We start from the raw sequence: 12,191 nt of genomic DNA, 5'->3' as shown, positions 1-12,191 counted from the left end.
CGCAGATCAACCTGATTATGCACACGCTTCTGCTGGACGCGGCACTTTACAAAACACTACTCTCCTCCGTCCTCGCTGTCTGTTTCTCTCCCCTCCCTCCCGGAGACAGGCCACAGGCTGCCGTGCTGGCCGTGCCGCACACACACACATAACACACCCAGCCCAGCCACTCAAGGTCCTTTGTGCCACCCCCTGGCAGCCTGCCAAGCTGTCAGACACACACACACACACACACAACTCTGCGGAGAGAGGGGCTGGGTGAATGAATATGCCAGGCAGGGACTTACTTGACCGCGGCTGACAAGAGAAAGAGAGAGAGAGAATGTGCGATTCTCCAATGATCGTCTGCCTAATCAAGCTGTACACCAGCCGAGACGCACAGAGTAAGATATAGGATCAGATCACAGGCAGATGAGAGATGACTCAATTCTCTCTCTCTCTCTCTCTCGCTCTCTCTCTCTGCTGCTGTCTTTTTCTCTCCCCCCAGCAGCCCTGAAAAAAGCAGTCATCGTTTAATAACTGGTTCCCTCATCAGGCAATTCGCATATCAATGCACCGTTTAACTCAGATGTCCATATCAATAACTTAATTAGAACCATCAAATGTCTCATTTGAAAATACAATGTACAGGATAAGCCGTGGTCTATAGTGGATCTAACGAAGCCAAATATCCGGTAGCAGGACGTTAGCTTTAATAAGTCTTTAGCATATTTAACTTTTCCCATCATCTCGGTAGAATGTGTTAATATCTAGGAGAATCTTAGCCATGGGTAGTATGGAGAGATTGAGCAGGAGAGAAGCCACGCGGGGTGAGAAATGACTGATTAAAATTCTGGATGGGCAGTGAAAAAAGGAGGGGAAAAATCCATAGCTTCGATTTGATTAAACCTATGAAAATGGCGCATGACATAAAAAACAGGGGAACTTCAAACACTTTGAGCACTTGCCATGCACAGGGAAGATATTATTTTAATTCCTGTATTCACACCAAGGTGAATTTAGCTGAACTCTGGATGAAGAAACAGTGCGATGTTCCTGAGATGTGTGCTGACTGTCTCAGTGTTCACAGATGAGTATAATTGCATGATGGGTAAAAGTGTTTTAAACGGTGGATGGTCACTAGTGGACTGTTGTCTGTCACTGCTTCTCCTTCCAGGCCCCATACGGATCCCTTTACTTGTCTACTAATTTACTACCACAAATCTCAACACACACCTGAGCTCTCAAACTTGTCTTTCTGCGCCAATTACAACAACGTCAGAAACAAACCTCCCTGAAACCCACTTGTAATGTTGAATGGTGGGGAAAGTATTTTACATTTTAAAAAATTATAACAATACATTTTACAATAATGGGGCCCACTTAAAATAGCATACTCAAAATACTAAATAGGCTAATGAATACGAAGTGCAGATTATCGTCACCATAATGAAAACATCCACACATGCAAAAAAGATATCCCTCCCCTTATTACTGGGTATATGGTGATACCTAAAGTACTGTGCCTTCAGAAAGTATTCACACCTCTTGACTTCCACTGTTCCACATACCGTTGTGTAACAGCTTGAATTCAAAATGTATTGCATTTATTTATTTTCATTTATACACAATACCCCATAATGACAAAGTGAAAACAGGTTTTTAGTCATTTTTTGCAAATGTATTGAAAATTAAATACATTCATGTCTGATTTACATAAGTATTCACACCCCTGAGTCTATAATTTGTAGAAGCACCTGCAAAGATTACAGCTGTGACTCTTTCTGGTTTCGTCTCTAAGAGCTTTGCACGCCTGGATTGTGCAACATTTGCCCATTATTCTTTTAAAAATTAATTAAGCTCTGTCAAATTGGTTGTTGGTCATTGCTAGACAATAATTTGTAGCTCTTGCAATACATTTTAAAGTAGATTTAAGTCAAAACTGTAACTTGGACACTCAGGAACATCCACTGTTATCTTGGTAAGCAACTCCAGTGTAGATTTGGCCTTGTGTTTTAGGTTATTGTCCTTCTGAAAGGTGAATTCATCTCTCAATGTCTGGTGGAAAGCAGACTGAATCAGGTTTTCATCTAGGATTTTGCCTGTGCTTAGCTCAATTCTATTTATTTTTTATCCTGAAAAACTCCCCAGTCCTTAATGATTACAAGCATACCCATAACATGATATAGTCACCACTATGCTTGAAAATATGGAGAGTGGTACTCAGTAATGTGTTGTATTAACACAGCATTACTTTAGTGCCTTATTGCAAACAGAATGCATGTTTTGGAATATAATTATTCTGTACATGCTTCCGTCTTTTCCCTCTGTCAGTTAGGTTAGTGTTGTTGAGTAAATACAATGTTGTTGATCCATCCTCAGTTTTCTCCTATAACAGATATTAAACTCTGTAACTTTTTTAAAGTCACCATTGGCCTCATGGTGAAATTCCTGAGCAGTTTCCTTCCTCTCCAGCAACTGAGTTAGGAAGGACACCTGTACCTTTGTAGTGACTGGGTATATTGATACACCATCCAAGGTGTGTATCAAATGTGTGCTTGTTTTATTATGTGACTTCTGAAGCACATTTTTACTCCTTATTTTTTTTACTCCTTATTTACTTATTTAGACTTGCCATAGAAAAGGGGTTGAATACTTATTGACTCAAGGCATTATAGCTTTCCATTTTTTTAAATTAGTTTGTAAAATGTCAAAAAAAATAATTCCACTTTGACATAATGGGGTATTGTGTGTGGGCCAGTGACAACAAATCTAAATTGAATTCATTTTAAATTCAGGCTGTAACACAACAAAATGTAGAAAAAGTAAAGGGGTGTGAATACTTTCTGAGGGCAATGTACTGTATATATGCTCCTAGACCAGATACAGTAACAAGTATTACTGTACTAAACCAGATACTGTACATCAGGAGGCCTCTTTCTCTCCTAAACCCCCACAAGACACAGGGCTGTCAGCACTCAGAATGATAACAGTATGATGACAGAGGGGAAGAACAAACAGATCACCGTTCAAATGGCTAGAGGAAGGATTTAGGCGTTTGTCTCTGGGACTATCATACTTTCCAAAAGAATGCCTTTGCCCATACACTGTCAGTCAGAGGAACACCAAACACACAAAAACATCTAAACAGACATCCAGAGCTGACAGACGGATCCAAAGAAATGAAGGAGGAGGAAGACGAGGAGGGGGCGCAGGAGGAGAGCGAGGAGGGGCAGGCTGGATGTCAAGGATTTACGGATTGGCGGCCGTTCATCTTTGCAGCAGCAGAACGAATGCTTCTTCGTCTCACAGACAGTATAGCAACAGACAGCAACAGACAGCTGCCTCCCGTTTCCAGCGCTGTGTGCCTCTCTAACTTAGATCACTGAGAGGGTTGTCAGCACACACAGAGAGACACGCACAAAGACAACATAGCCAGCTGCCACAAGTCCAGGGACTAGTTTTTGGAGAGAGAGAGAGAGAGAGAGAGAGAGGGGGTGGGGGGTGGGGGGATTTGCATGAGCCAGGCTCCCTTGGGGTCATTCCTCGCTCGCTGAAACGGGGAGAGCACAAAAGACAACACTTAACATATTTGCTAAAAGATGACAACCCTACCTAGATCTCATTTGAAGCCGGCCTTTGTCAGGAGCTGCAGACGAGAAAAGTCCACTGATATTTGCGAGAGAGAGAGAGAGAGCGCCTGACAAGTGTCTCTTTCTTTAACATTACAAGGAATCCATCTACATACATCTTCCTGAGCAGTAATTCCCCAGGGTTCAGTATATGCAAGGGAGTCATTTTGGAACGTTAATAAGAGAGAGGGCTTCTTTAATGGTAAACATTACAGACGGATAGAAACTGTCAGGCTAATTCCTGTCTTTAGTCCCACAGGGAATAGTCCAGCTAGCCTTAACGCCAAACCGCTCTCTGTATTCACTCTGAGTCAGAGGGAAAATCACTAGCTAGATAAACAAAGTAATCGCGAGGAGACTGTTATATATTAGTGTCTCTGTTTGTGAAGACCGTTTTCTTTAACCCTCTCTAATATCTCTACTTTCCCCTTCATTATCTCTTTGAGCAACTATTACGGCGCTTCTGACAAAGACATAAAATGAGACAATGTGTACATAATGAGGGGAATCATTGGTGCTGTCAGTTTCAGTTTCTAATATAGTAGGGATGTGTAGTGGATCTTTAGTGTTTAGATCTTTAGTACAACATGATAATACTATGTGAGAGTGAATGCACACGCGCACACACATACATCCAACACACCCACACATACACACACTCCACCCCCCCACCCCCGTCCCACCCCCCGTCCCACACACACAATTCTCATTACATCAGCAACAGCCAGTATAAATGACACGGGGTATAAGTCACTCTCTGTGCCTGTAGCCTCCACAACTTCCCTCTCTCTATCAATTTATCAGGAGAACCACCGGGTAGAAACACCACTAAGAGACTGCTCGGTGCATACCAGCTATCCATCCCTACACTAAATGATGTAGAACGTCAACTTCCTTATTTAGGAAATAACCAAATTAAATCCAGTAAATATCAGTACAGATAGTTGTCCTGAAATTTTTTTTTTTTTAAGGAATAAATCGTGTTTAATGTTCACACAGGCTTTTGCCTTGACTTATGCGACAAGAGATCACTCATCTGTAGGGGCCCAAACTGAGATATTTGGATTTGCAAACAGGCTCTATGATGTGCGTAATAGAATCGAAAACAGAGATGTACTGTATAAATCAAGCAAAATACATTTGAGAATGAATCAAACAACAGCACTATAGCAAGGGGACATTTTTACAATGCAGCGGAAATATCTCCATCTGAAACAGTCTTCATCTTCATTCCAGAGAAGTTCTTGGCTGTATTAGCCTACACTATAACAAGCTGCATTATGTGGGCTAATCTAATGAAAATGAATCTATTCTATCATTCAGCAAACATACAGTGGATTTACATGAAATGAATGAATTAGTAAAGTAAGGGGGTGGAAATGGATAATCAATCGACATATGTGACCACGAGCTGTGGTGCGTTTCAGAGAGAGAGAGAGAGAGAGAGAGGCTAATATTAACATTCATCTCTATACTAAGGTATAAAACAACAAGTGAAAACTTAGTGACAAATTAACATGACAAATTAACAAAATGTTGATGTTGAAGAAAGTAGGCTAAGTCCTATTTGTTATTTCTCGGAACACACAGAGAAATACAAATTAGACTTGGTGCATAACATTCTGTCTGGCCTACCTTGTGATGACTGTTCCACTACATTATCTAAAGAACAAACACTCTTTTTTGGTGACTTAAAAAAAGTTCATTCTTGTCCCTTTTTGAATTGCACACCTCACATTACAGTTTGTACGATGCATACGGATCAACGTCACAAAGCCAGTCCAGAAATGGGATAGGCCGAAATCTTCTACAATCACATATTCAGGACAAAGTGGAATTATTGTCATGCTCATTCGGGATATTTTGGTTTTGATGCAAAATATCTCAATAGTCTTTTATCAATTTGAAATATGTGTCTAATAGCCTAACTAGCCTATATATTTCAGTGTTCCATGTTGATAAAGGCCTAATGGTGACAAAGATGACCTCTTAATGTGTTAATTAATAGCTGCTTAAAACTGCTGTTTGTCATTTCTGATGAGGTTAATAATAAATTACTATCTATAATTCTTATTTGTAGGGTAGGTTTCTGGTACAAGAAACATTCTATTAAAACAAATTACTGATAAATGACTGATATATTGTGTTTACATTACAGATTGTTTGCCACACCTGAGACTAACAAAAGCTAACCTTAAAGTCTATTCTCCTAATAATTTGATTATACTCATTTACTAGTAGTATATCCATAATAACAACGTTTGAAGAATAGTATAACACGTGTACCGGTATATTAGTCATCATTTAAGCAGACTAATATATTCTGAATATAGCCGACAAAACAAGTGGACCTGGGAGACATTCCTGTTAGCCTACTATTGCCTAAGCACAGCGTGTGAAAGGGGTTCTGGGTGCAGCAATTCAGAAAACATATCGGCGTCATAGTGATGTGCATTCAAAACCAGCACAGACAGGCAGACGTCAAGGGTCCGTTTGCATTCACCGCGACCATCTGATGCGAGGCATATTCCATTAGGTATACTATAGTAATCATTTGTTTTCCGAGAGTGGCAACAATTCGGCCAAGATGGAGTATGATGCAAAATCATTTTGATATTTGAATCGTTTTAACTTGGACACAAGCCTGAAGATGATAGACCTAAAAAATCAACATGTAGGCAGGCCTACATTGCTAAACTCTCACAAAACAATGTACACACACGCATGCAACATAAATCATCGTACATCAGTAATATTTCCTGACATTGTTTTAAAGAAACTGACACAAAACGCATGCTTGAAAACAAGCACGGTCAAAACAACCACAATTTAATAAATAACAACAACAGTTCATCAAATGAAAGATTGGGAAAAAAAGAACCTACCATAGACGCTGCTGCTACTGATCATGTCTCGCTGCGAATAACGGGGAAGAAGAGGGGAGAGCATTGGAATTGGAATTTGGACGAGGAGGAATTCCAAAGGTTGTTTTACATAAGAAGCAATACTCTCCACTCTCACATTTCAGTTTAACGTGAGTCCTTCTAGTCAGGGCTACTCAATACTCATCTAGCCTACATGCATACTATTACAGGGAAAGTGGACCCTGGCAGCAAAACGCTGTTGGATAGCGCTGTAGAGAGAGGGGGGGGGGGGGGGGGGGGGGGCAAATCATATGATGGTGCACCCACTTGGTTCACACCAGATCATTTGCGCATTGATTACTGTTATTATGTTATCGAGAAAGTTACATGTGGTGAATTCGCTCTCGCCTAATAAAAATACACAAGCTCTAGCATAGGCTACTCTCGTGCTTTAACAATAGATAGCGTGTCATAAGGACTGTGATATTGCATCCGCTCATGCGAACGATAAGATACATAGGGATGGATACTTGTTGTAATCACCGTGTGCATGTATAAAAGTTGGCTACTTTGAAACCCCCCACCCATGCACTGTCATTCGAACCGAGCAATAGCCCTTGGATCGCCTAAATAAGAACACAACATACCCATGCGGTTTTAAGTGCCACTAATCCAAAACGCAAATGCGCTACTTTACAATTCTAAAACGAACAAACTCGTTGATAAATGATTTGCAAAACCACTCAAACTTGTTTTTAACTGTGAATACTTAAATCCCGTATGATCCATTGCGTCTCGGAGGGTGGTGGTGTCTTTACGGATAAAGCGCTTGGGTGCCTTGCTAAGGCAAGACTCGCCTAATATCGGCTACTTTAATTGCGGACATCTCGAAACTAGTTCTGGAAAGGCTTACCTGTATGTGCGACAGGTCGACCTCTGGGGTTAGAGCAACATCGATCCACGGTAGAGCTTGCTGATGAATGAGTGTGCGGTGGGTTAAGCGAGGCTGCCTGCGATTTAAAACCATTCCAAGTTAGCGCAGGCAACACTGACCACAGCCACTGCCATGTTGGAATTTCAAACCCTAAAACAGCTGCTTCGGAGACTGACCAGTATGCCTTGCATTGCGCATGCGTCTAGCTGCAAAGACCAGAAATTCAAAGTCCCGCGTAAAAGGGGTAATTATGCAAGGTTATTATCGTGTTATACCAATAGACATCGAGGCGGCATTGTATTGGGAAATAAGCAGAAGCTCGTGATTGTGTTCAAGTAAAAGCTACAGTAGACTATTGTAGGCTATGAGATTGGATCTGTCTAAGCAGATACTTTTAATCTATGTATCATTTATAATAGCGTGCTGATAAAAAAGAACAATTGAAAATAAGAAATCAATAACCATTGTCCCATATTTAGAGAACAATCTGGGAATGTAGCCTATCGTGTGAATGTGTGATTGCTGTGTGACACAGGCGCGCTCACACACAGACACACACACTCATTCCACTAGCCCTAGTGCTGTGTCTCCCAATGATAATTATAGCACCAATGTAGAATTATCTATCTGAGTCCTAATTAGAGCTGAGCTGTCCCAGTTAACACACTATCAGAGCATCAGTAGGGAGATCACATTTAAACAAGACATCAAAGATGGAACAACTGTCAGATGAAGTTCAGTGTGTCAAATATAGGCTCAATTGAAACATCCCAATTATCATGGCTGATATCTTTTATTTATTTACACAATCAAATAAGAGCCAGGAATTTGATTTGTATACAGTTGAAATAAAGGGAATATGTTAATTAAAAAAATAGTGAGACGTCTGAGATGGTCTTCAGTGCTCACAAATGAACAGTTGACAGCACTGAGTGCACACTTGCGCACGCACGCACGCACACACGCACATGCACAACGCACACAAACTTGCACAGGCGCGCATGTGTGAGTGTGCACGCGCACACACACCTAGACGCACAAAGAGGTTCAAATGGGAATTATTTTTTAAAGTGCTATAAAACTGTCCCCAAAAGGGGTTGCAATTTCGATGACCATTTTTAACAGAGAATCGCTTCAATTCCCACTGTATGCTCCCATCTGTTCCACTCTGTTCCACTTCAATTTAGCCCCTGATCACACATGGCCTGGCTGGCTGACTGACTGGCTAGGGCTGGCCGTATACTGTAGGGTTTCACTGGTCTTTTACGGGGACCTCTGGTTTGGACATCATCAGTTCAGCATGGAGCTATTCCAAATCCCAGTGCTCCAGTTCCCATCACACCTCCCAAAACAGGTTCCAATGTAGGTCTACCACCTTGTGGTCCCCAGGTATACCTCCAGACATTGAGGCAGACCTCCAGACAGACAGATAGACAGACAGATAGACAAGCAGACAGACAGACCAACAGACAGTCAAGCAAACAGATAGACCAACAGACCGACAGACAAGCAGATATACAGACATTTTCCACGCTAAAAATAAGAGGTGCAATTTACACTGAGTGTACAAAACATTAGGAACACCTGCTCTTTCCATGCCATAGACTGGCCAGGTGAATCCAGTTGAAAGCTGTGATCCCTTATTAATGTCACCTGTTAAATCAACTTCATTCAGTGTAGCTGAAGGGGAGGAGACAGGTTAGAAAAAGATCTTGAGACAATTGAGACATGTATTGTGTATGTGTGACATTCAGAGGTTGAATGGGCAAGACAAAATATTTAAGTGCCTTTGAATGGGGTATGGTAGTAAGTGCCAGATACACTGGCTTGAGTGTGTCAAGAACGGTAATGCTGCTGGGTTTTTCACGCTCAACAGTTTTACGTCAAGTTGGACATCCAACCAACTTGACACAACTGTGGGAAGCATTGGAGTCAACATGGACCGTTTTCGACACCTTGTAGAGTCCATGCCCCGACAAATTGAGTCTGTTCTGAGTGCAAAAGGCTAGGTGCAACCCAATATTTGGAAGATGTTCTTAATGCTTTGTACACTCACCGTATTTGCATATTTTCTTCACATGCTGAGTAAATCTCACCCTTATTTTGTTGCAAAAAAGTACTTGACACATTGAGAGAATGCCCCCCCCCCCCCCCCCCCCCCCCCCCCCCTTTATGTTGAAACCTGGACTCTAAACTGGACTGAGGCCGATAGGAGGCCACAGCTGAATGTGAGTCACACTACTAGGAGTGGTATTGCTGTGGTGATAGAAAGTGATGCAACAGAGACAGAGCGTTGAATCATTAGGAGGGTTTGGGGGCTGAGAATGGAGGGGGTTTGGCTCGCCTTGTGTGTGCCAGCCACCGTGATGGTGTACCTACGTGGCTGTGAGGTCCACACAGCTGCCGACTGGCTTGGAGGTCATTCTGAGATACAGCCATGCTGTGATTCTTGACGGTGCTGTGGGTGTGTAAACACACACTCACACACACACACACAAATACACACATATACAAACACACAAAAATAAACACAAAAATACACAAACACATGCATACACATACAGTGCACACACATAAATGAAAATACGCACGCAAGGACACACACACCTTGTGTCCAGCCTTTTGTCCTTGTGTCAGCAGGCAGGACACATGGCATTTGTCTCCTTTTCTTCCCTTATAATATCCACACTTCACATACACTCCGAATTTCTTCAGAATTGTGTTGGTTTCTCTCTACTTGCGTAATATCTTTGTCCCTTTCCGTTTGATCCACTACACTATTATTTTTTTTGCAGGAAATGGTGGAGTACCTAGAGTACTTCAGACTTGATGTAGAAAGTACTGTGTAGTCTCCACACATAAAATACCCTCCTGTGGTAGGCAGAATATTTGCATCTAATTTGCAAATTGCAGTGAAGACAGCAATTCAGGGGATACTGAATATTCAACGATGGCATGAAATATTTGACACTAATCGGTAAAATACCACCTAGTGTACGAATCTCCCAAAGTCATCTATCATTCGGATTTAGTTTTCAAATTAACCACAAGTCCAATTTGAAAGGGAATTTGCAAGAAAGCTCAGTCCGCCACCACCAACATGATTCCCTAAGAGTAATGGATAGGCTAGATAGACTGTGTGTGTGTGCGTGCGTGCGTGCGTGTGTGTGTATACTGTATGTGTAAGCATGGCCTTGTTGAATTTGAGCAGGCCTAGCCGTGATTTTACTGCTACATTAATCTAAATGGATTTGAAGTCATTAACCATTTCAGAGGTAATGATGTGGTGCTGCCACTAATGAGCTTTAGCTCTTAATTGAATAGGAGGGGGTGTACAGTGATGCTAAACCCACAGTAGACGTTCGCTCCACCCTCCTCGTTTCCATCCTACCACACACACACTGTCGACACACACATGCATGTGACTTTTGGTGACGCACACACACATGCACACCCTCGACGTTGACAATGTTTTTCCTTCCTTACACTCACAGGGGTTAGAGAAGGGGTTCCTAGTCACGTGACTGTCTGGATTACAGCCCCTCTGCCCGAGGACTTTGATGTCACCCTTCATCACTTCAAGACCACAAGCTGTACTTTTGTTTTACATCAATTACAGGAATGTCTGTTTTTTTTCCCCAGTCATCCTGAAAATGAAAAGAAAAACATTGTCTGGTGTCATATTATGATTGGATTATGCATTATTTAGTAGGCCACTGAAGTGCCGGATCCAAAAACATCTTAAAAAGCTTAATTTGAGATGCTTCTCGTCCTTAAAAACAAAACAAGCAGCTTTGTATAAAGGCAAAGTAGTTTTATCAACTGTCACACAGATCAAACATTTAAATTGAGAGAATGTGTTTTACATACATTAAGAATACAAATCTATTTTCTTTCCTTGATGTCTATAATCCTCAAATCACAGATATAATTGTATTCCTCATTTATAAATCATTATGCAAACATTTAACCTGCCATACTTATTAACAAATAAAGATGTCAAGTACAATTTGAATGAAGCTGAAATCTAACATAAAACTCTCACCTTTCTAAATTCCCTACAATACAATACGTTCCCTTGGTAATAGTACCTATGTGAAATAAGATTGTGTTGGTGTCTCTTATTAAGTGCAGTTACATTGCATAGAAACCCCCAGTGAATAGAGAACACTGATATAAAAAGAACACCCTCAAAAAGCAATGAAAGCCTAAGGGAGAAAAATGAGAGTATTTACAATGAAACCCAGTCACTGTTCCATAGTGCCTAGTGTTCAGAGAATCAGGAAGTAAATAGACTGAGTAGACATGCTGAAAGGTCTGTGTGTCTCTGCTGGTGTGTGGTCTGCTGTCCTTTATGGACTGAGACTAAGACCCTGATGGGTCGGAGCTTAGATTGAACGGAGCCTATTGAGAATAAGCTACTAAATCTGGCAATAAAGGCAATGTGATTTACTGTAAACGCCACTGGGCCCACTGAGTCACGGCTATAGAGGCGCAAACACATAGAGACACACGAGCGAGCGCACACACCCACACACACACACATTCAGGCACACACACACACACTCGTTCTCTCTCCCGCCTGGCTGGTTTGCCTCTGTCTGCTACGTGAGTCGCCCCACACACTCGCTCTGTGCACCCAGTCATGCGGCTCAGCAGTAGTGACTTTGACAAATAACCAGGAAGTCCCACTGTTGGCTTAAAACTCCAAGTTGTTCAGTTGCATTTCTGCATTTGTCCTGCCTTAATGGCTGTGGAAGTGGCTTTCGAGGTAATCTGTCA

The 12,191-nt window shown here is 41.7% G+C and overlaps 1 protein-coding gene across 1 annotated transcript in view; it reads right to left on the bottom strand.

The window, feature by feature from the left end:
- LOC139414134 (fidgetin-like) overlaps positions 1-7,502 on the bottom strand; it is a 33,722-nt gene extending 26,220 nt beyond the window's left edge. The window contains exons 1-2 of the mRNA XM_071162015.1: positions 7,389-7,502; positions 6,497-6,527 (exon numbers count right to left, since the gene is read on the bottom strand). Of these exons, the coding sequence (XP_071018116.1) occupies positions 6,497-6,527; positions 7,389-7,502 (145 nt within the window). The remainder of the gene's footprint in view (positions 1-6,496; positions 6,528-7,388) is intronic.
- Positions 7,503-12,191: the final 4,689 nt, after the last annotated feature.

This window comes from Oncorhynchus clarkii, chromosome 7 (genome assembly GCF_045791955.1).
Source record: "Oncorhynchus clarkii lewisi isolate Uvic-CL-2024 chromosome 7, UVic_Ocla_1.0, whole genome shotgun sequence".
In the NCBI taxonomy this organism is placed as follows: domain Eukaryota; kingdom Metazoa; phylum Chordata; class Actinopteri; order Salmoniformes; family Salmonidae; genus Oncorhynchus; species Oncorhynchus clarkii.
The sequence above is the reverse complement of the archived record's forward strand: the minus strand, read 5'-3'. Positions and strand labels throughout refer to the sequence as shown.